Source organism: Sceloporus undulatus, chromosome 1 (genome assembly GCF_019175285.1).
Source record: "Sceloporus undulatus isolate JIND9_A2432 ecotype Alabama chromosome 1, SceUnd_v1.1, whole genome shotgun sequence".
NCBI classification, from domain to species: domain Eukaryota; kingdom Metazoa; phylum Chordata; class Lepidosauria; order Squamata; family Phrynosomatidae; genus Sceloporus; species Sceloporus undulatus.
Genome location: NC_056522.1, coordinates 238,835,865 through 238,860,125, shown reverse-complemented (window position 1 = coordinate 238,860,125; position 24,261 = coordinate 238,835,865). Strand labels below are relative to the sequence as shown.

Genomic DNA, 24,261 nt, shown 5'->3' with positions numbered 1-24,261 from the left:
ACGTCATCCTATACACTTGGCAGCTGGCAACACCAACCATCCATACAAAGTATGCCCCACCCTAGTCTGAGTGCAAAGAATTGACAGTGCTGCCTTCTCTTCTCTTCTTTTTCTTTGGTGTGACTAGGCCTGCTGTCACAATAACAGCAATGCTTTGGGGAGTCAGGGCTGTGAGTGTGTCTATGTGCCTTGAAATTGTCTGTCTATTTATGGATGAATTATGGATGAAACCCATGCATTTCATATGCAAACTCCTTCCTCTTAAATATAGCCTACAGTCTCTGCTATTTGTTGGCACCTTCCCATCCAAGTACAACCAGGGCTGACCATGCCTAGCTTCCAAGATCAGAGGAGTTTTGATGTCTTTAGGGTATTTAGGCCATCTGGGAGTCATGTACCTGGCCAAACACTTGCACAAATTCACCAAAAAGGTAGGAAAAGCAGAAGCACTTACTCTCTGTTGACAGCACAGGAGAGAGTGAACTTTTTGGCTTTTTGCTCTTCTTTTCAGTTGCCTTTGAAGACTCTAAAATAAGAGGAAAGAAAAGGGACAGTTTAGAATTAAACCAGATATTTAAGCTACAGTGGAATGGCTGTGGTGAAAAGAGACCTCTGATTGGGCTGGAATGCACATTAACATTGTTGGCTTTGAGATGTTTAAACAAGTTTTAGTGTGCATAAACTGCATGGACAGACTAAGATCTGCAAGAAATAATAAAGAAAGCGTTCTCTGCTGCTCAGGAGATATTGTGTTCAGAACTCTTTTAAGAAAACATGGATAAACTTAATACTGTAGAATGACAATGCAATATTGCTCCAGTCAGGCTACTGTGATTAAGTCTCAACAGGAGGATTTAAAGCACAGGGATCAACTGGAGAAGGCTTAGAGTAAAGAGGTTAGGAAAAAATATGAGCATCAATGGAAAGCTGAAAGATTTCATCACTTTTCAGTTCAGGAATATAACAAAAGGTTATATTCAACTTCACATAACAAAAGGTTAATTACTAAAATTTGAAACAGGGTTATCTGAATGTCAAAGGTGGCCTGAAAGAAGGATTGTGCATAGTCCCAATAGGTAAAATGCTTTGTATATTTTATATAATTTTAAAACCAAATTTAATCAGAAGCAGAAATGGGAAAACACACACAGAAATGGGGAGGGGGCACATTTTAGAAACACATCTATCACTTGCCAGCAAGCTATGTATTCTTTTCATGTAAGAACCTCACAGATTTAAAAAGCTGTAAATCCGAGATGGACCTTTTGGGTCCAGGGATTAATTTTGCCCTCTTGGACCAGTTACATGTCTCCTCCTTCTCACTTTTCCCCAGTCATGCTGCTGCAATTCAACAGCTAATCTTAGTGCCACATTTCGACAACAAACCACTAAAAAGCCTATAAAACAAGGACAAAATGCTTGTTTCAATGCAGTGCTCTTAGTTAGCCACTGAATTTCAGCAGCAAGCTGCTTAAACTCAATAAAAGCAACTATTTCCTGTTAGTTTTAAGGGTGTTGCTGAATTTTAGTGGCACTGGGGGCTTTTCTGGAGGGGGAGGATAAAACAGTCTTGTGATGCATGTTGCTCACCCCTGGTGTAAATAGCCACTTGTCTAGGTCACCTAGAAGATAAGGACAGACACAGGAAATTTACAAAACTCAATTTCTTTTTGCCCCCTACTTGTTCAAGTCACAAAACGTAACATAAGAATGTATGCAGAAGTAGATTATTAAATAGGATACATGATGTAACAATTGAGAGACAGCCTGGTATAGTGGTTTGAGCATTGGACTAAGACTCTGTAGACCAGGTTCGGATTCCAGTTTGTCCATGGAAACCCAGTAACCTCCCAGGATGGCCATGTCAACCCCACTCTGAAGAAATTTGCAAGAAAACCCTATGATATGTTCGCTTTAGGGTCGTCATAAACTTGAAACAACTTGAAGGCACACAACAACAACAAATGATGTAACAACAAGATGATGGTAACCAAATCTGTGCCTGGGCAGTGCCTATAGGCTACAGTTGTTTCTTTCTTTCCTGGAAACTCACCAGACAAACAATGGCTTAGGGACCGGCACTGGTCCAGGGACCACCACTTTGAGTAACACTGCCATAGAAGGCAGGTAACATATACTTAGAGTAAATGCAATTTAAATTCTTCAGAGGATTTTCTTAGCATGACTTATAAATTTGTGTATCTGGGACAGGGACAGTTTCATTTCTGTTCCCTTCCTATGTTGTCCCTGGGATCTTCAACCATACAATGAACACTGCATTTCTCATCTTCGTCATGGTATCAAGAAATGTGTAGTAAAACCACAGGCATCATTTTCCTGACTTTTCAGAATACAGACAGCTTCTGAGCAATGAACATAGCAAAAGCAGTAGGGGAATAATTATTCCAAAATGAATCCAAAAATACAAATTGTGTTTATCCCCACAATAAATTCATGTTAAACCCTGAAGCTACTTAGGAAAATATTAGAGAAACCTTTGGACAAGGAAGCACCTATGAAGGATAGTGGAGACTTCCTACTGTTAGCAACATTTTATAGCATTGGTTTATGGACGTCCTACAGGAATATGTGAATTCTTGCTTCCATCTGAGATGAATTACCTGTTCATTCTAGTCTTAGAAACTGAAGAAAACTGGGGAATAAGGGTGCCTTGACACTCTGCTGGTACCACTGTGGGGAAAGGTAGATATAGAGGCTGTCAAACCACCCAAGTTGACTTAGAAGGTTGAAATTCAGGACACATTTAAGTATATTGGTAAAGCAGTTGAAGATATTGATGCCTGCCTTATATGGACTTTAGGGATCCTGAAGCACTTCTTGCAAGAGCCAGTGTCTTGTTTAATGCCCTTTACCAAGATTTAACCTCTTCATGAATTATCTACAAATGACTGAAGAGCTATGTAATAGGGCAAGAGATTCTGGAAGAGGACGAACAGTGGAGGCAGCCTGTGAGCATTTTAATTCCCTTGACTTTTAACTGGATGCTGAGAACTGACATGCCATCAATGCCTCTGGAATTCAGAACATAACTGCTCACTGTCCCATAACAAAATAGATGGGAAAGCCAGTATTTCTGATAAGACAACTGGAGGGATGATGAGTGAAGCAAATCTAAGCCTCTTCAGTAAGAAATCACTTCTACTCTGAGTGGTGCCTGGATGCTTTCTTACCAGTCAGTGCCAGAAGGAAACTCTTGGCTGGAAGCTCTTGGAAGTATGAAAGAGTAGTGGAGAAAGGCTTTGGCAGCAATTTAGTTTTAAAAGAACATATGGAGGAGGAGCAGAATTAGAGATTTATAAAATAATGCATGTTCTTTCTTTCCACTATCACCCATAATCCTAGAGTACAGGGTCATCCAATGGCTTAGGGTAGGCAAAAGGTCATGTACAGAAATCGCTGCCATGAGATGTGAGTTTAAGAACAGATTAAAGACAAATCCAGGAAGAAGTCTACCAATGGCTATGAGTCATGATGGCCATAGGGGACCTCCAGATTAAAAAGCAACACATCACAATGTAATACTATTTGCTAGAAAGCAACAGTAAGAGGGAGCTTTTGTATTTAAGCCCCACTGATGGGCTTTTATTTTTCAGGCATCTGTTTGGCCATTATGGAAAGCAGGAAAATGGATTACATTAGTAGCCCACAATCACTGATCTTCAATGTTGTTGGACTACAACAACCATCACCCACAACAACTGGTCATGCTAGGCTGCATCTACACTGCAGAAATAATCCAGTGTGAGACTACCTTAACTGCCATGGCTCAGTGCTATGGAATTCTGTAGTTTACTGTGGCACCAAAGCTGTCTGAGAGAGAAGGCCAAATTCCTCACAAAACTACAGCTCCCAGAATTCCACAGTGTTGAGCCGTGGCAGTTAAAGTGATCTCAAACTGGGTTAAAAATCATCTGCTAGTTAAAAATTATGGACATTCTAGATCCAGGAGCCCAGCATTGGGATGCATGTGGAGATGGAACTTTTGTCTGAACCAACACAGTTCTATACTGGTCCAAAGTGTAAACTCATCATTTGTCATTGTTGTTATATTTTAAAAAGACCTCCACTTACTAAGATTACACCAAATTGCATTTGTTATACCAGTACCTCCCTCTGAGGCTGAGAGAGTGTGACTTGCCTAAGGTCACCCAATGGGTTTCCATGGCCAAGTGGGGATTCGAATCCTGGTCTCAAGAGTCATAGTTCAGTGCTCAAATCACTGATGGTATATGTGTAATAACATTAATAAACTGCAATAATGGAAGAACTTAGGAACATACAAACAACCCTGCAGGATGAGACCAAAGGCCCATCTAGTCCAGCATTCTGATCACACAGCATTTTGATTACATTCTGATTAATATTGCGGCTCATGGGAACAGCAACAAAAAAGATATTAATGCAACATTAATCCTGGAACTGGTCTACATAGATTTTGCTCAGGGTGAGTTCAAGCAATTTTCAGAAATGCTTTGAGTCAAGCCTTGTACAAGTTGATGCCAAGGGAGCTTAGCACAAGCTATTGACTGCAGGATACCAGCTACAAGAAGCAACACTCTCACCAGAACCATTTTTTGTGGTAAAATCTCCCAGCTTCAATTTGGTGGGTACCAGATCTAGCACAAAAGTATCTGGTTTCATTCATTTAATTCCTATATAACCCACAAATTGGCTCAATTGTTCCTGATGCATCTATTTACAGGAGGCATTAAACTAACATGGAAACTCTGGATGTGGTACTGTGGTAACCCTAAAGAGTCTTTTGAGTCCCCACAGAAGCATGTTTTGGGAGTGTGAGTGTGGAGGCTCTTTAACTAAAGTGCACAACAATGTGAACGCAGGGCTGAGTTCCATATGGCTAGTGTACTGTTTGTTTTAGGGATTGAATTACAAGATTTTCATAGAAGGAATGCAACAGAGAAAACATATAAATCCCACCTCCATTTTTTTAAATAATTACACAAATCAGAATCAGATTGGAAGAAGCTGGAGTTTGGCATAAACAGGGTTGTAACTGCCTCCATTGATGTAGACGGTGGGGAAAGTTACTTCAGGGTTTTTCAGCTCTGGTCAGTACACTTACCTTCCACTGTCACATTACAAGTGCACTCTGATTTTCCTGAGGCATTCTCAGCTATGCATTTGTACTGGCCTTCATCTTCAGGAAAGGCTTTATCGATGATTAGTGAGCACAATGATCCTAATGGGGGAAAAAGAGAGGACAGAGATGAAGTAGGACCACCAGGCCTCCTAGTTTGCTGTAGTACAGAACTTTTCACACAATGACAATTAGTTCTTATTCTGTCAGGACCGGAACCTCTGATAAGGCTTGTCCTTAATTTTAACACATTCATATGCAGAAAAACCAAAAAAGAAAACATCTGCTTCTTTCCTTAGCCTTCATCTGTATGTATTCTTGTTTGCCAGCACCCTTTCCATTTCTCAGCCCCCTCTGGCTCCCTTGTAAAGAGGTGGGCAAAAGTGGCAGAAGAAATAACCAGATGCTAACCCCCTTCACACACAGACACACAATGTGTGAGTGTGGTACAGAATGTTTGTAATGTAACATATAAAACACACACATTAAAGTAGCTTGTGATATATGATTTTAAAACAACAATAACAACAACTGAGAAATACTATAAGCCAAATCTAAGGACATGATTCCCATTATACTTGGGGCCTGAGACATTATAGTGGAGGGGAGCCTTGTGGCACTACTTGTTGCTGAGTTTACCAAGCAGGTCACTATCATTAATATTACTAGGCTGGCAAATATAACTTAAGTCACAAATAATTAAAGCATCAATTTAAAAAAAATTAGGAACATACCCTGCCAGCAAAATATCCCATTGAAACTCAGTGGGGTGGCAGTCATATATCTATCAGAAAACTCTGTTTCCTTCCCTTTTCTACTTCAAACTAAAAAAACAAGTTGTGCTGGACATATGTCGCTTCATGCAAAGGCTACAAGCACCCCAGAAAGCTTCCTGGAAAGGTCAATGATATTATTTCTGAAAATGCCCTACAGCTATGCCCAGTAGAAGTTGTCTGACTCTAGGGTGCTTCTGGAAATTACTCTGTTACCATTTTGGGTGGTTTCCTGAAACTTCTGCAGCTTTTTTAAAGACGCCATGGAACCTGCATTTTGTTTTCCAGAATGAAAAAGAAGTAAATATAGCTCAGTTTTTTTGCAGTGGGGATGGGCTTTAACCCAATCAGTTGCAGGGTAACATTTCTAAAATATGAGCAATCACTATTCATTATGCCACAAATAGAACAGTTATCATCAAAATTACAGCAGAAAACAAGGAGTAATATTACGACTTGTTCCAAATTTTAATGTGTTTGGGAAGGGGACAGCTTTATTCATTACAATGTTATTTTCAATCCCTCATTAAGCTGTACCACTTGAGAATGCTGGGAGGGAGAAGCCATAGCTCAGTGGCAGAACATATGCTTTGGAAACGTAAAGTCCTGAGTTTCATATTCTGCCAGTAAGGCTGGCAGATGATTCCTGTCTCAAAAAACATAGTAAAGTTGCTGCCAGTTAGTGTAGATAATACTGGGCTACATGAGCCAATGCTCTTATTTGGTATAAAATCATTTCCTAAGCTAGCAAACCATGTATCAGTTCTACTCATAACAGCTCCCCATGAATAAAGAAAGCTGATATATGAGGACAATGGTGGATTCGCGCTTAATTTTTCCCCAATTGGGTGAAATATTAAGAAGAACAAACCCATACCAACACCCCATAGTACACTTTAACAAGACCTATACAGTGTATGATTCACCTGATTGTGAAAACAGACTTTTTCAAAGATTCTGTATTTCTGGTATAACAGCTCATCCTCACTTATGTGCTTATTTCTATCTCCTCCAAATGTAGGTGCAATGACTTTACAACTTCATTTTGAGAAAACCAGTTTAAAAGTGCTTTTGATTTCTTGCAAAACTGCTTTAACAACAACTACTACAACAAAGCCCTTGTGGAAATGGGGTACTACTGTCACGATGTAAAAACTTCAGCAGCTTGAAAATCATAGTCGTTTCTATTTCCAAGCACTTGATCTCTCTCTCTCTCTCTCACTCTTTCTCTCTAATCTGGTACAACAATTCACACTGCTGTCTACACTCTGGCATTCCTTCTATGCTTATTGATGCCCTGCCAAGTTATTATATGATCTATAGTATAATAAAACATATTCAAAGAAGAGTTCATCAGACTAGAACAACCACACAAGTCTAATTTTGCATATAACTGACATCATAGAATGTACAAACGTTGCAGGCATTTTCTGCATATAGACAGGATGAACTCATGAGATATCACATCTTAAGCTGTATGTAAATTTATCTTTCAGACACTGATGGTAAGACTGTAAGACTGACCATCAACCCTGCAGCCCTTATTTATCTCTGCTGTAGTAGTACTGTCTCAAGTCAAACAGGCTTTGCAAATAAGTGCAAAAAATGTTAAATTATAGACTAGACTTGGACAAAAATAAAGTATGTGCTGGTGGGCAACCATATCAACCTTCAACTCTCTGAAAAACATTGTTTGCAAATGGATTTAGAACAGAGTGTGCTTTGATGGGAATTGTAATCCAACAACACTTAAGAACCCAAGATTGGGAACAAACTAATGAAAGCCATTATTCTGCTTCCTACAATAGCCAAATAGATGCCTCTCACTAGGGCATGAAGATAAATGCTCTTTCCCATCTTGCTTCCAAGCAAATGGTAATAAATGGTGGTTTGTTTCTTTTGCATTCGGAGAAATTACCGGATGGCCATAATAACTAACAGCCATTCTCCCCACAGACAATGTGAATAGAGACAACTATTTCACTGAGAACAAATGGAAGGCTTCCATAGTTCCATAATGCAACCATTTTATTAGTATAATCAATGATATTAAAAAAGAAAATAGGTTTTTTATTGTCTAGACAAAATGAGACCGGGGGGGGGGGGGGGGTTTAAATTAGTTGGTGAGCAAAAGAAAAAAAAAGAAAAAAAAAAAAAAAAATGTTTTTTTTTTGGGAAAGAAAAGGGGGGGGGGGGGGGGGGGGAGGATTCTCAATGAGTCAGTGCCACAGCTAAAAGTCAAGCAAAGCAGAATATGTATGAATTGTTCCTTAGGACCAGAAGTGGTCCAAGACATTTTACCAGTGGAACTGAAGGAGAAAAAGAGCACCTTTTCTGCAGTTCAAAGATAGCAGCTACCAGGTGAATCTTACTTTAACACTGCAGTGGGAAAGTATCCAGCATCTTTCACCATGTCTGAGAAAGCAGTGTAATTTAGGGGACCTAGCTCTTCATTCCAGCAGAAGAAGATAGCTGGAGACTTCATGAAAACCAACTGGGAGGATGCAACATCTACTTTCCAACACCTTATGCTTGAGGCACTTGCCTCAATCTTCTTAATGTTAGGGCTGGCCTTTTTTTATGAATACAGCTCAGCATTCTTATTTGGCAGGAAAGTGATCCTAATGTTGCAAGTTTGTTCTTATTTGAGACAGACAGACAGACAGACTGACATAAAACAGTGATGGAAACTAGTAACAGAATTTCCTTCTCCTATGCTCAAGATATTGTTTCATATGGGAATCCCTTTTCCAAGTCTCACTTTGTCTTAACACTCTCCTTCTTCTCAAATCAGGATTTCCTAAAGAAGAGGCAGAGAACTCTCTTGGTTTGGGAGTTGAAATTTCCCTCCCAACCAATATGCAGGGCCAGATGATGTCAAATGGTAGAGCTCAGTTGCACTCTGTCTTCCCCGCTAATAGCCCTTTCCACTTTCTCAGTGCAGACAAAAGCTCAGAACCCTGCAACAATCTCTTTGCTCCTCACTATTCAATGAAAGAACAAGAAGTATGAGAAAAAGGAATCTCCATGTACAGTAATCCCAATCAATCACAAGTATGGATGCTACCACCCTCACCCTGCTCTATTCACCTTGGAGGAGGGTGCCAACAGGCATGGCAGAATCCCTGTGTGGCCACTGATGAATGATAAATGGGGATCGCTGCTGTGTATCTTCCCAACTGGGATGGAAAGGGGTGGAGCTTGGACAAGACCCTCCTCTATGGCTTCCAGGATCTAGAGGCTAGGCTTATGGACTAATGGTTCTCCTCTCCTGTTTTAGGTGAAATAATCTGAACTGCACTTTCTAATTCTTAGAAGATATTTTCACAAAGCCACCAACGCATCATCCTGAACCTCAAGGGGCCCAGCCCATGCCAACTGTACACAACAGAATATGTGCAGAAAGAAAGTAATAGTGATCTGTGGACATAAAAATATACGAAGTGTTCAATGTCCAATATATTCCTCCCAAAGTTCTTTTAATAAACGTACAAATAGAAAGGAAAGCTGTCTATATTTACTGCAGACACAAAACGTTCCGGAAAAGTTTTCTGCATTCTGTGACCTAGGCAATTGCTTCATTCCCTGAGCTTGAAGGCCAAACGTCTCTCAGTGGAGCATTTGGTATTTCCTCTACTAATGCCCTTGCTGACCTCCAGAGATGAGATTCTTTTCTCATAGTTCTGAGAAAACTCTGTCTGGTGACTCCAGTCAGGAATTTTGAATTTCTTGGCACCTTACAAAATAAAATCCCAGGAGGGACAATAACAAGATCGCTGTGAATGTTGACTCCCCACCCCCATCTGTTTATATAGCTGTCAGCCAACTAACAGTGCCTTGCAAAGGAAGTTTGCATGTCTGTAAAAAGAGAGCACTGAAATGCCTTGAGTCAGCTCCACTTGGGTACGAGACACAAAAGCATGGTCGAAATATTTATACTGTAGTGGGAAATCTATTGTAGTATCTTCAGCAATGCTATGAGAAAGTTCCAATCAACTGGAGAATTTAGAGGGAGATTGAGGATTACACACTCAAAGGCACACTCCCTGGAGTTTTGGGGTTTACATGAAGACACTGTTTAGTTTAACCAAAATAGCACAAACTTGGCTAAAGATTTCTAGCTCTTGCCAGCTTGATAGTCCATGAACTTCAATACAAATATACACACCATCAAAACAGGATCACTTTTGTATTTTACTTTCCTATCCTGGACAGCAAAATATGTTTCCCTCTCTCCCAGCTGCAATAACTCAAACTGTGTACCATGTACAGTTTTAGATGGCAAGAGATAATAAAAAGAATGCTGAAAACTGAGAATTGGTTATGTCTTGGGCTCAAAAAGAAATTATTTTGAGGATTAGTTAGCTTTACTGTCTTAAGGTCATGCAACATATTATTGTTGAAGTGTCCTCAGCTAGCTACATACCCATTTTCAAACAAACAAACAAACACCACATGTACTGTACTGCAGAAACATACTGGGGACTTTGCAGCAATCGTAACACATCATGGTGGATTTCCACAAAAGACATAACATGAAAAATATGTATAACTGGTACAATATAAATGAGTGCTAATTTTCCAAATTTTACTACCAGAAGCAGTGGGTGGTGCTTTCAGTCCATTCCTGGATCCTCATAGGAAGCATAATCTATCTAGAATACCGTATATCTACAGGGTCCTTCATATTGTTAAAGCAACCATGGACTCTTTTATGAAATGTAAGGTACTGCACTTAGGGAGGGAAAAAATTAAATACATATATATAAGATGGGGAACATGTGGTTTAACAACAGTACAATGCGCCGTTGGCTTACGTGGGGAATTTGTTCCAGACCCCCCTGCGTAAGCCAAACACCATGCATGCTCAAGCCCCATTCAAGTGAATGGGGCTCGTGCATGTGGCGGTGGGGCGGTGCACGCGCGCCCGATTCATCCAAATGGGACACACTGCCCCTTGCGCCCAGTGTGACTTTGCACATATGCTCAAAGCCGCGTATAACGCAGGCACACTGCACATATAAAAGGGATCTAGTAGACCTAGTAGACCACAAGTTGAACATGAGTCAACAGTGTGATGTGGCAGCTAAAAAGGCCAATGCAATTTTAGGCTGCATCAACAGAAGTATAGTGTCTAGATCAAGGAAAGTTAATAGTGCCACTCTATTCTACTTTGGTCAGGCCTCACATGGAACACTGTATCCAGTTCTGGGCAACACAATTCAAAAAGGATGTTGACAAGCTAGAGGGTGCCCAGAGGAGGGTGACCACAATGGTGAAGGATCTGGAAACCATGCACTATGAGGAGAGATTTAGGGAGCTGGGGATGTTTAGCCTGGAGAAGAGACGTGATATGATAGCCCTGTTTAATTGAAGGGGAGTCATATTGAGGATGGAGCAAGCTTGTTTTCTGCTGCTCCAGAGAATAGGACCCAGAACAATGGATACAAGCTACAAAAACAAAACAAAACAAAACAACACAAGATTCCACCTGACCATTAGGAGGAACTTTCTTACAGTAAGAGCTGTTCAACAGTGGAACACACTCCTTGAAGAGTAGTGGAGTGTTGTTCTTTGGAGGTTTTTAAACAGAGGCTAGATGGCCATCTCTTAGGGTGCTTTAATTGTGAATTCCTGCATGGCAGGGGGTTGGACTGGATAGCCATTGTGGTCTATGATTCTATGATTCCTCTTTAACTTTATGATTCTTCTGTAACTGCAATGATTGCATCCTATGGAATCCTTGGTTTTGCAGTTGAAGGAGGAGCATTTATAATTTTCAGTGAGAGAGCTTCTATGGTACCTCTGGCCAAATGACAAATTCCAGAATTCCATAAAATGAAGCCATGGCTGTTAAAGTAGTATCTTAGTGCTATAACTCTGTAGTGCAAAAATGCCCCCAAGTTGTAACACAGATAAAATGTGTCTACCTTTACACACAGCAACAATGGCAATCTGATATTGTTCGTCTGCTCATTCATTTACCCAGCCTACAGGAAGGTTAAGGAGGAGTTCTGTTTCCTTCTAGAAACTGGAGACAGAGATTTTACATAATGACAGATAAGGAACAACTAGGATGACCATGGCTATCTCATCTGCTATGTTACTGCTGCATTTAAAAAGTGCATACTCCTCCATGTTCCTTTGTGGTAATAGCAGTGGTTACTGCAGCATGGGAAACATCTCCGATGATAGTTTCTGAGCAGGAACTATTCCCAAATCCACACACCCACTAATTTTATGTAATTAATTTATTTCATTTATATGCTGCCTTTCTCCCCAAATGGGGAAAATACCTTAATAAAGTTTTAAACAGAATTTTAAAAATCCCCCTCTATATATAAAACTATTTAAAAGCCATATAAAAGATTTTAAAATAAATAAAATTCATATCTCACTTGAGATTTGAATGAGGGGGGGGCTCTGAAGGAAGGGGGAATGTTATTCTTCTGCTGATTTGCAAAGTAATTAAGATGAAGGAAAAAAACATCTGTTTAGTAACTTAAAACATCAAAAGAACTAGAAAACCTTGGTTCCAGATGGCTGGAACCATAGCTACTGCTTCATGTCCCACTAAGAAAACATCTGGCAGTGTGCACATGATTCTATGTTGTTCATCCAGTGTTTCCAAAATAATCATTTCTATTTCCAAATTTGTAGAAATCCTACCCATTCAATGAGGCAAGTTAAAAAAAAGAGTATACTAGAAAGATACAAGGAGTAGAGAAGGTTTGTACTTGTAAGATAATTAACAAGCAATCCTTTGATGAAGGTTGAGGGGAGATCAATTAAAAATGAATGATACTATATTCCCATTAATAATGTATTTTAATAGTAATAATCACTGTTGGAGATGTAAAAATAATACTGGGATTCCTTTAAATTTGCTGCAGTTTAGTAACCAAATGGAAACTACCCACATAATTACTGGATATGAAACACTTTTCTATCTTTTATTTTCCTAAACAGTTTGAATCTAGATATGACAATTCTATTTAAATTATATATGGTAGCCAGAGTCTGTCTTCAGAATATTAAACCTATAAATGGTAACGTTCAGCAGAAACAATGGACACGTGTTGTTGTATAATATAATACTGTACACTATAGAAGACAATGTGAGATGGAATACCCCTTCATAATACTGTACAAAAAGGGGATTAGACTAGATAATCTCCAAGGTCGCCTCCGACATTATGATTCTATACCGTTACTTTACAGTGCATTGGAATTGGCTATATCAACATAAAAATCATGTCAAGAAGTACTGCTTTTGGTATAATTTTGTTAGGTTGGCAACATTTTTGTTTTTATCTTTTAAAAATACAGACTTTCAGATTTTCCACCACGCCCTTCTGTGGTGGTGGGATCATGTGTTCCTGTGAGGAAAGAGGGTATGTTGACAGTGCTGTTGGTAGGATCTTCCATGTCAGACAGGCTTTTGCTCAGGGTTAAATATGTCAAACAGCTACTGGGCAGCAGCAATGTGGGGCAGGTGGGTGAAACTGGCAGAGGATCTCTCAGAGACAATGGCAGTGACACCATAGCTAACATCTATTAGTACTGAGCAAAAGAAGACAATGAAGTCTTGTCAGATCGATCTTTTTCAGTGGTCTCGGGTGGTCAGACCTCGTCTTCTGTCCCCTTATCTGTTGGAGTTCCTCAGGGCTCTGTTTTGGGTCCCCTTCTGTTCTCTTTATACACACTCTCCCTTGGCAAACTTATCAGTTCTTTTGGTTTCTCCTACCATCTCTACGCCGATGATACCCAGCTGTATCTTTCCACCCCTAATCTTTCACCAGAGCTAGAGCAGCAAGTGTCATCCTGTTTAACAGCTGTCTCCCACTGGATGCACCATAGGCATCTGAAGCTCAATATGTCCAAGACCGAGCTTCTTGTTTTCCCTCCTAAGCCCACCCTTCACTACTCCTTTTCTATTTCTGTCAATAACATCTCTATTCAGCCGGTCCAGGAAGCCCGCAGTCTCGGTTTCATCTTTGACTCCTCTTTGTCATTTATCCCTCAGATCCAGACTACAGCCAAAGTCTGCAGATTTTTTCTCTACAATATCGCCAAAATCCGTCCATATCTCTCAGCTTCTACCGCAAAGACACTGGTCCATGCCCTAGTGCTCTCACGACTAGACTACTGTAACCTCCTCTTGGCAGGGCTTCCCCTCTCTCATCTCCACCCATTAATTTCTGTTCAGCATTCAGCTGCACGCATTATTTCACTCGCTCGCCGTTATGATCATGTCTCCCCTCTGTTGTCTTCCCTTCACTGGCTCCCTTTTCCTTTCCGCATCAGGTACAAACTTTTGCTACTCACCTTTAAAGCCCTGCATGGGCTGGCCCCTCTTTATCTAACCGATCTTCTCTCTCCCTACATCCCTACTTGTACTCTCCGCTCTGGTAGCCAAAGTCTCCTCTCTCAACCCAGGATCTCCTCTGCCCCATCCCAGATCCGTCCCTTCTCTCTTGCTGCCCCTCATTCCTGGAACCTTCTTCCTCCGCATGCACGGCTCATCACTTCCCTAACCAGCTTTAAGGCTGAGCTGAAAACCATATTGTTTAGGGAAGCGTTCTCAGGGAATTTGTGATTGTCATCTGGCTGTCTGACAATATTTGATGTGATGTGATTTGTTTTATATTTGATGTTTTTAATCTGTTTTTTCTTTTCTATATGGTAATTTTATCTATTCCTCTTTTAATTGTTATTATCTTAGAATGTACGCCTTGGGCAGGCTTTTATTTACTCCTATTTTACCGGCTTTGCACAGTGCTGTGTATAATTACAGCGCTATAGAAATAAAGTTCAATAATAATAATAAATAATAATAAGTCTTTTCTCTTGAAAACCTTATGATAAGACAGCTCAAAATGAAACTAGAGATAACGTCAGAAGATGAGACTCCCAGGCTCGAAGGCACTCAACAAGCAAATAGGAGTAGTATTGTGGCGATGTAACTGGCTCATGCTGAAAGGAAATTCAGTTGTTGATGTGCTCAGAGGTAAAAGAAAAATCCAAAGCTGCACAACACGTATTATAGGAACATGGAATGTGAGAAGCATGAATCAGAGAAGCTAGACATAGTAAAATGAGACATGGAACTTGTAAACATTGCAAAACTTGTGTTGAGTGAGCTAAAGTGGACAGGAATGGGACATCATCATTCAAATAATTACACAGTATTTTACTCAAGAAATGAAAATCTAAGAAAAAATGGAGTTGCATCAATTGTGAGAAGAGATGTGGCTAAGCAGTCAAAGGATATAATGCAAAGTATGACTGAATACTATCAATAAGACAAAGGAAAACCCATCAATATAACCATATTCCAATCTTATGTTCCAAACACAGGGGCGGAAAAGGAAGATTCTACAGAAGGAAATTGATCATATACCAAAACAGGGCATGTTGTTAAATCATAGGTGACTGGGACACAAAAGTAGGAAACAGAGCAAATCAAACACCGTAGGAGATTTTGAGCTAGGATCAAGAAAAGACGCACTAGAACAACTGATTTTGTGAAGTCAACAGTTTGTTCATCACAAACATATTATTCAGACAATCAAAGAGGTGACTGCTACACAGGCATCACCTGATAGCTAATTCAGAAATCAGATAACATACATAATTGGAAGCAGAAGATGGAGAAGCTCCATTCTCTTTGCAAAAAGAAGACCAAGAGCAGATTACTGCACAGACCATGAACTGCTAATATAAAAAAAAAATAGAATAAAGGTAAAGAAGAATACCCAATCTATCATTGTGCTAAAATGCAACCTAAAGACTTCTTGTACAATTTTAAAATGATATAAAATTGATTTGAACTATTAAATTTAATTGACTAGGAATCAGAAGAACTCTGGACTGAAGGCAAAGCCTTGTTCCTAAATAGGTCTAACAAATGAAAATTATATATATATGTATACATACTATTTCACAGCAGTGTTGCAGCCCTAAAATCCCTTCTTTATCCCCAAGGACTAGAGAGGATTTGCCAGGCCTTGAGATGTAGCAGTCTAGGTCACAAACATGAATTGAAAAAAGGCATTTCTTGATTGCCTGTTCACAAAGGAATGTATGCCATTTTAAACATGGTCCTTCCCAACTGCAGTTTTTATATATCATATTGATATTAAAAACAATTCTAAAAATCTGTTAATTAATGAAGGCAGCTTTTAATTGCCCAAAATCTATTTAACTGATCAATTACAACTGTTGTGAACTCATACTGAAAGTGTGGAAGGCGACCAAAAAGAGTCCTAAAGCTTGATTCTGATTAGTCTTTTTGTACTAGAATAAAGAGACAACTCAAATATAGCTTTGTAAGAATTAAGCCCATTAAGGTGAGTTATCCCCAAGTAGCATTAAGTCATCTATTCTCTATTGCACCAGACTTTTTTTTAGCAGAGGACAACCAAGCAGGATTAGCTTCAAAGCTTATTAAATGTTGCTCCGAGATTGCCTGAAATGACAGCCATACAAGGCATCAAGTCTAGGCATGTTGCCCTTTCACCACACCCATATCAAGGCATGGATACTGCAGGCCACAACCTACTGATAAATGCATTATTTTCCATCACTGAACTCAGCAAGATTAAGATGCCTTTCCCTGACCACAAAGAATTTGTGATTTATAACTGGGCCACACTTTTTTGCTCTGGGTAATTAGAGCATTAGTGTTTTTTTTTAAGTTGATGCTGGTTAGAAATAAAATCAGATCAATGCTACTCTCTTTCTTACATAGGTATATACAGTGCACCCACATTTTACGTGGGCACACCATATGCGGCTTTCAGCATATACTGAAAGCCACACCAGAAGAGGCCGTTGCGCACCCCAGAAGAAGTAATGGGGCGCGCGCCACTGCACCACTGCGTACCATGGGTGCAAGCCCCATTACTTCCTATGGGGCTTCAGCATACACTGATTTCCCCTTACGCTGAGGGATCCTGAACAGATCCCCACATAAGGGGAGGGCGCACTGTACTTCTGAATACAGTGGTACCCCGGGATACGAATGCGCCGGGTTACGAATTTTTCGGGATACGAAAAAATCCCATAGGGATTTATTGCTTCGGCTTACGAAGGTTTCTTCGGGTTACGAAAAAACCGCGGCGCTATTTTCCGCCACCGGAGGGCAGCAGAGAGCTATTTTTCCATTAGCGCCTATGGGAATTCGGCTTACGAAGGTATTTCGGGTTACGAAATTAACCGCGGAACGAATTAATTTCGTAACCCGGGGTACCACTGTAGTCTAGAAATTTAGGTTTAAAAATTGACCCAAAAACCTTTAGTTGACCTATCTATGGGTCAATGTAAGTACTGTACTTTAACTCATATAACCATCCCCTGGTGAAAGGCAAGAGTTTAATCTGCCCTGGAAGCAATGACTCCCTTCTACTCTCTCATCCACCTAGCCTTTAGTATGAGCACAAATCGTTATGCCTGCTGGAATTCTGTAAGTTCTTTGGTGTTGTTTTCCTTTGCTTTGTCCTTTACACCGTCATTACATGCCTGTAAGTTCTACCCTTGACTTATCCATGGGTCATGTTAAAATCCATAATTTTGGCCCCCAAACCTGCCCTTGACTTATATATGAGGTTGATTTATAGTCAATATATAGTTATGGTTTAAAACAAGGCTGCAGGGGACCAATCTCCAATCAAAGGATGCATTCAACCTACTTTTTTGAGATGCATCCTTGATGGGAGTGTATCTGATAAAGTAGGATGAAGTTCACAAAAGCTTACACTACACACAGCATGTGAGTTTTAAGGTGTCAAAACACTTTGGATTGATATCATCAAGAATCAGCTGTTGTAGGCTGCATGCTAGAGTAAGTGAAGCTAAAACTAGAACTGAGCAGGCCAGAATGAAAGTGGGCAGGCCACCCTTTTTTCTCTGTCCTTCTGCCTTTGTTCACTCCCACAACTCTGTCCCTCCATGCTTTCTTTCTCCCTCATCCGTCCTGCCCTAGGGCATGGGAAGATCAGTCTTGCCAAAGGTTTGAACAGATAAACTTGTGGGGGGCTTTCCTCTCCTGTTCTTGCTGTGTTCATTTTGGTTCCTTCCATTTGCTCTCCCCTGGAGCTCTCATAGTTGCACTAGAACAAGGGCCACACCTGCATTGAAAGTAGGATTGAAACACATAGAAATTCACTCTTCCAACAAAGCATGAAAAACATCTGCAGGTCCTTCATATTAGTTCTACTCAGTGGTGATCCTGGACCGGTATTGCCTGCCAGCCTGCAATGAGCTTCCAGCAAAGAAAGAAACAGGTGTAGTTTCCAGACAGAAATATGGTACTGGTACTTGGCACATTAGTGGGAAAAAGTCAATCTACCACATCAAATAGCATGAGAGGCACTACTTTGTATAATATTTACATTGATGCCATATTTTTCTCACTGACAATGCAGCCCCTTCTCTCTTCATTTGGCAATGGGAGAGACTTCCAGCATCAATCTTCTTCTAAAGGGAATACCAAAACTTATGACATTATGAAGACAATAGCAACACAGCTGCAAAACTGAGTTAAAGAACATTCTGCTGTTCCTATATGTTTCATTTGGCTTAAAGCAAACGCCACATATTAAGAATGACATGTTTGATAATGTAAAGAATGGGAAATATGTTTCACCAGTAGAAGATGTGAAGAGAAGCATGTGGCAGAGGGCAAACTGGCATTACAAAGGATATCTAACAGTTCTATATATTTATTTATTATTGAACTTATATGCCATCTTTCTCCTTGCACAGAACCCCAGATAGCTATCACTTAACACACAGAGATAACATTTTAGAATCTATTTAGATATAGGGAAAAACGGTATACAAATAAAATTTATTATTATTATTATTATTATTATTATTATTATTCATCAACTTGAGGTTGGCTACTTCTTAGTGATGGGTGCAGCATATTGGATCTTCCAAGTATACCAGAAACTGTACATTACAGCATTAAGTTTTGACTAATATGATGAGGAAAGTTAATTGTCCTCCAAAACTGGTCCACTGAATTTCAGTGGTACAGCAACAGTGAAAAACCCAACTGTATTTCTCTTTAGCAACAAGAATTGTGCACAGTGCATGACTTGTTTTAAAGCAGGATTGCATTTCTAAGACTACAGTTCTACTTTAAAAGAAGTTGCTTTCACAACTTTTTAAAGGCATTGATGGCACAGCAGCATTATGGGAATTGGTAGCAGAGCAGAGCACGAGACTACTCCCTGCCATACACCTATGTGCATTCAATGCAGTCATTGGTTTCCTATGGAGATTTCAATGATTCAGGTGTGGTTGGAATCTGTTACTTCAACAGAACTCTGCTCCCTTACAGACCTCTTTTAATATATCCTAGTGAAGGCTTGAATTGGTTTTGTGGTGTGTCACATAACAATAAGAGGAGAAAGGTGAGCAATCCTGCATTTATGTAAAAAAATGTTCAGGACTAGTGATGTCACAGCAGCAGCGTAACAGATTTACACAACTCTAGCCTGCTCATTCTGCCAATGGTCATTTTGTTTCTGAGGAGCAGCTCCCACCCACTTTCTTCAAATTGATAAGCCCACAACTTCCCCTTAGTCAAAGGATATGTGACAGTGGGAACTTTGAAATTTAACTTTAGAGGCACAGAAATTATTCTTTAAACACAAGTCAGCAGAAAGGATATTCTTGCCATCCAGGTTGCCAAAAGGAGAAATTTAGGGTTTATTTTAAATGACAGAAAACAAAACACTCCTGCATTTCTATGCAGACACTTAATACTGCTGTAATTCAGACTTTATTTAGCTAAAGTTTAGAGTGCAGTCAGATCATATTCTGCATCAGTTAGATTCTCCAAGATAAATTTTCACTGTGATAGAAACTGTATTACAATCAATGAAATTTTTGGGCTGATGACAGAATTTTATGGCTACAATATTTGTACAACTACAATATCATGCATACATTCTATGCAAAATGCAGTACCCAACTAAGGAATACTAATTTAGCAAACAGAACAGCCATTTACTTAAAAATAAAGTATATATACTTTTAAAAGGAAGTAGTGGTGCCTTTAAGATGAAGTGAAATGGTTTCATTTTAAAAAGCATGAGCTTTTGTATGCAATTACCAACCCTGTCAGACATGGAAGCTTGTGCTACAAGTCAGAGAAATCAGTGAACAGAATGTTTATTTTTAGAACAGTTACCTCTTCTATGAACTGGACATTGGAAAATTCAGACTGCAATAATAAAAGGCAAGCAGCTATTTATAAGAATTATTTCCATGCCATTCTCATCCTGTGAACTGAGACTGTGCTCCATGGATATCTCAAAACTACAGTTTGGTGGCACATATAACATACAATTAAACTGCTTTAATGTGACTGGTATCAAAATGGGAAATTTCTAGCAATTTGGCATGCTAGCAAGCTGTACAGTATCACTACTAAGTGATGCAGATACAGTTTAAGACCTACTTCTCACTGAGTTAGTAAGCAGGTTTCAGAATTGTACCAGCTTATGAAATGTTTTTCCATAAAGAAATATGTAAATCCTGACTCCCATGTAGAAATTAGCATGGCTGGGAAAAGATTAAGTAACTATTCTCCTGGAGATCTAGTTTAGATCTATTGGGATTTTTTTCATGTGAATTGGTGTAGTCCAGACATTCATTTATCTCTTAAGGGAAAACAAGGCTTTAAAAGAAGCTAACTTCCTCTTGTTGTTGTTTTAAATTAAACTGAAAATATAATATTGTGGATAAACCAAATTTAAATTTAAAAAAATTATGGTTAAACCTTAAACCATCATGACCTCCACGAGTGTATTGATTTTCCCTGACATAACACCAAAACTGAGCTTAACAACATATATGAATGTTCCTTTCATTAGTCTCCCACAATATATGGCAAGACAGTTGTTCCAGTAAAATCTGTGTAGAATTCCACAAGAAGCAAAGCAAAGACATACTTCAAACAATTTATTTTCAGGGTCCCTTTCGCAACAACACAGTTATTTTGCCATGATTCCCCTTTAACTATCATGGTGGCAACCTATGGAATCCTGGGATTTGCAGTTTAGAGAAGGGTATTTAGAATTCTCAGCCAAAGAGCTTCTCCAGTGCCTGTGAACAAACTACAAATCCCAAGATTACATAGGATGTTGCCATGGCAGCTAAAGAAGAACCATATTGCTATAACTGTGGAGGGTGAAAGGGCCCTAGAACCAGGCCTCCATTCTCTGACTCAAAAGCTTGCCCCTCACCATTATCCGGAGTTGGTGCCCAGTGACAACAGGAATGTTTGGTTGACTAGCCCCACAAACGAAGATTAATTTCTAATTGATATTGACAAGCAGGGCCGTGTCCAGAACAGAGCAACCAAAATGGTGTGAGGTCTGGAAACCATGCCCTATGAGGAGCAATCTAGGGAGCTGGGTATATTTAGCCTGGAGAAGAGAAGGTTAAGTAGTGACATGATAACCCTGTTTAGATATTTGAAGGGGTGTCATATTGAGGAGGGAGCAAGTTTGTTTTCTGCTGCTCCAGAAAACAGGACCTGGAACAATGGATGCAAACTACAGGAAAAGAGATTCCACCTCAACATTAGGAAGAACTTCCTGACAGTAAGAGCTGTTCAACAGTGGAATGCACTCCCTCGGAGTGTAGTGGAGTCTCCTTCCTTAGAGGTCTTTAAACAGAGGCTGGATGGCCATCTGTCAGGAGTGCTTTGATTGTGTATCCTTGCATGGCAGGGATTGGATTAGATGGCTCCTGTGGTCTCTTCAAACTCTATGATTCTATGAAACCACTAGATCTCCTGATGCTGCGCTGAGTGTTGCCACCTGTTTGCTTGTTCATCAGCTCTCTGGACACAGAAAGGTAGCAGGGGATAAGTAAGGACGTTATCAGACAAGGGAAATTGGAAGTATAATCCAATGGCAATCCAAATGTAATCATGGGGTTTAATGTTATTGTGTGAGAGGTGATCACACGCAATTTCGGGCAATGGTAAGCTATTTTCGGGCAATGGGAAGTCAGTTCAAACACAATTCGAATTGACTTAAATTCGCCGAACTAGCGAATTCATGTGAATGCGTTCTGGCCCCACTTTCTTTTCATTCGAAATTAAGAGAAATTCCTCCCGTGTGATAAACTCCTAACAGTAGGTGAGTCTTGCTTACTGTCTTCTCTCTGTCACTCTTATCTTACCCCTGGATCTGGGGCAAGTGGAAGTTGCAGTACAAAATATCTGGCAGACACCAGACTTTCTACTCCTTTCCTATTTCATTTCAGTTTATTAAACATGTTCTGGGAAGTGCACCTGTAACACTAATTTAACTCCCTCAAGAAATATAAGTCAGTATATATAACATGCAATTCTTGCAAAACAGCTGGATAGGGAATACCTTTGATCCTATATATTTTATGAAAACAAGCTGTTATCTTCAATAAAGCATTTCCTCACTTTATCCATCCATCTATCCGTCCGTCTAGATAAACATCTAGACAGATGGATAGATAGCATTAAAACAACTACTGTATTCTGAATGTACAGAGAATCAACTTCCTTAAATCTTCTCAAAAAAGATATATTCCAGGCTAGAACTCCAGAACAGTATAAATCTACCCAAACACATTTCTTTTCTTGAAGAATTCCTGGGCACTCAGGAGCCTAAGTTATGAATTAAAGTGATATGTTGCCACTGCTAAATTATCAACTAACTCCCAGATTCAAATGAAACTTTGTATGAAAAAATCCATTTGCAAGTTGTTAAAAGTGTATCTCCAAGAGACATGTTTAATAAAGACTATTATTCTTTGTTTCTTGCAGGGCAACAAGAGACAGATCTGGACTCAGTTATGCAGACAGTAGTAAAATAAAGTATAATGATATAGATACAATTTTTTTAAAAAAAAGTAAATATAGTAAGTAGGCTACCAAAGAAGCATGGTATGTGGCTGGTTTGCCATTTGCTTGGTTTACCTTCTTGGGAGAGGACAATGAACTTTGATGATTTGATGACCTTTCCATCCAAAGTCCAGGTGACAGCAGCAGGTGGGTCTGAGGAAACCTGACACTGTAAGACTAATTTTTCACCTTCTACTACATGGGTATCATGTAGCTTTTCTGTAAATGATGGTGCTGTTCCCACAGGCTCTGTTTTGGTATCTTTTACTTTCTCTTCAGATAACTGTCCATCCACTATTGGTAGGCAGCCACCTTTGCAACTGATGTCATTTTTTTCCTCTTTATTCTCCTGTTTGGCATGTGGCACTTCAGCATTGGTGCTAGCATTTTGTGCTTCAGAGTTAATGCTGGCATTCTGAGCTTTAGGTTTTGAACTGACATCTTTGGCTTCTGAAACAGAATTGGTATCTGGTATTTTAGAGGTGGCATTCTTCTTGTCCAGTGATTTGGATGCTGGTGGATTCTTAGAGTTGGTGCTGGCATCTGATGCTTTGGAGACAGTACTGGGTTTCTGTACTTCCGAGCTGACACTGGCATTCTGGGGCTGGGAATCAGGGCCACCGTTCTCAGTAGGTGCCTTTTTCTTTGCCCCAAGCACAGACCTAAAATCAGGTGTAGCTGGCTTAGGGGCTGGTGCCTTCTCTGGTAAGGAAGGTTTAGGGGTGCCCTTCTTAGCCAACACTGCACGGAAGTCCACCTGTTGAGGAACATGGACTTTCCTTTCCTCTTCGGACAAGGTCTTGGGCTTGACCTGCCGCTGCAGGTTAGCACGGAAGTCCATTTGTTCAGCTGGGATTTCCTTCAGCTCCTCCTCAGAAAAACTTTTGGTGTTGACTTTCTTTGCCAAAATGTCACGGAAGTCAATCTGCTCGGCCTCCTGTTGCCTCAGCTTCTCCTCTGTACTCTCTCGAGTTTCTACTCTCCTTTTAAGCACCCCACGGACGTCCTCCTGCTCTTCCTCAACTTGCTGGGTTTCACTGGTATTCCTTCTGAAGCCACCAATGCTTCCAAATGTCAGTGCATTGTGATTATTAGCATCTCTTCGTTCTGCCTGCCTCCCACTGCAAGCAGAGAAGGGTTGGGTGTTGGGGAGGGGGAAGGGGAAGGGGAGGGAGAAGAGAAAGAGAGAGCAAGCTAAGAGTTGGTTTAAAATATCCAAGAACCACCTCAGAGCCAGGACAAAATATGTTTACAGAAGAAAAGGTTCATTAGAGGAACATGCTCCATTAGTTTATTGCATCAGTGATGACTTCAGGAACCATATAAGGGCACCAAGTTTTAAAAAATTAAAATTAAAAAAAATATTCCACACTGATTTGGTACAGTTTGCTTCAGCTGTATGATGAAAACAATTTGTTGGGTCACATTTGGGAATTAGTCTGAACAGCAGCCAACCCAAG

The 24,261-nt window shown here is 39.9% G+C and overlaps 1 protein-coding gene across 8 annotated transcripts in view; it reads right to left on the bottom strand.

The window, feature by feature from the left end:
* Positions 1-24,261, bottom strand: part of MYLK (myosin light chain kinase) — a 295,320-nt gene that overhangs the window by 69,628 nt on the left and 201,431 nt on the right. For all 8 annotated transcript variants that reach the window (XM_042444623.1, XM_042444627.1, XM_042444633.1 and 5 more), the window contains 3 exons: positions 22,877-23,922; positions 5,105-5,221; positions 455-526 (listed from right to left, as the gene is read on the bottom strand). In XM_042444623.1, the coding sequence (XP_042300557.1) occupies positions 455-526; positions 5,105-5,221; positions 22,877-23,922 (1,235 nt within the window). The remainder of the gene's footprint in view (positions 1-454; positions 527-5,104; positions 5,222-22,876; positions 23,923-24,261) is intronic.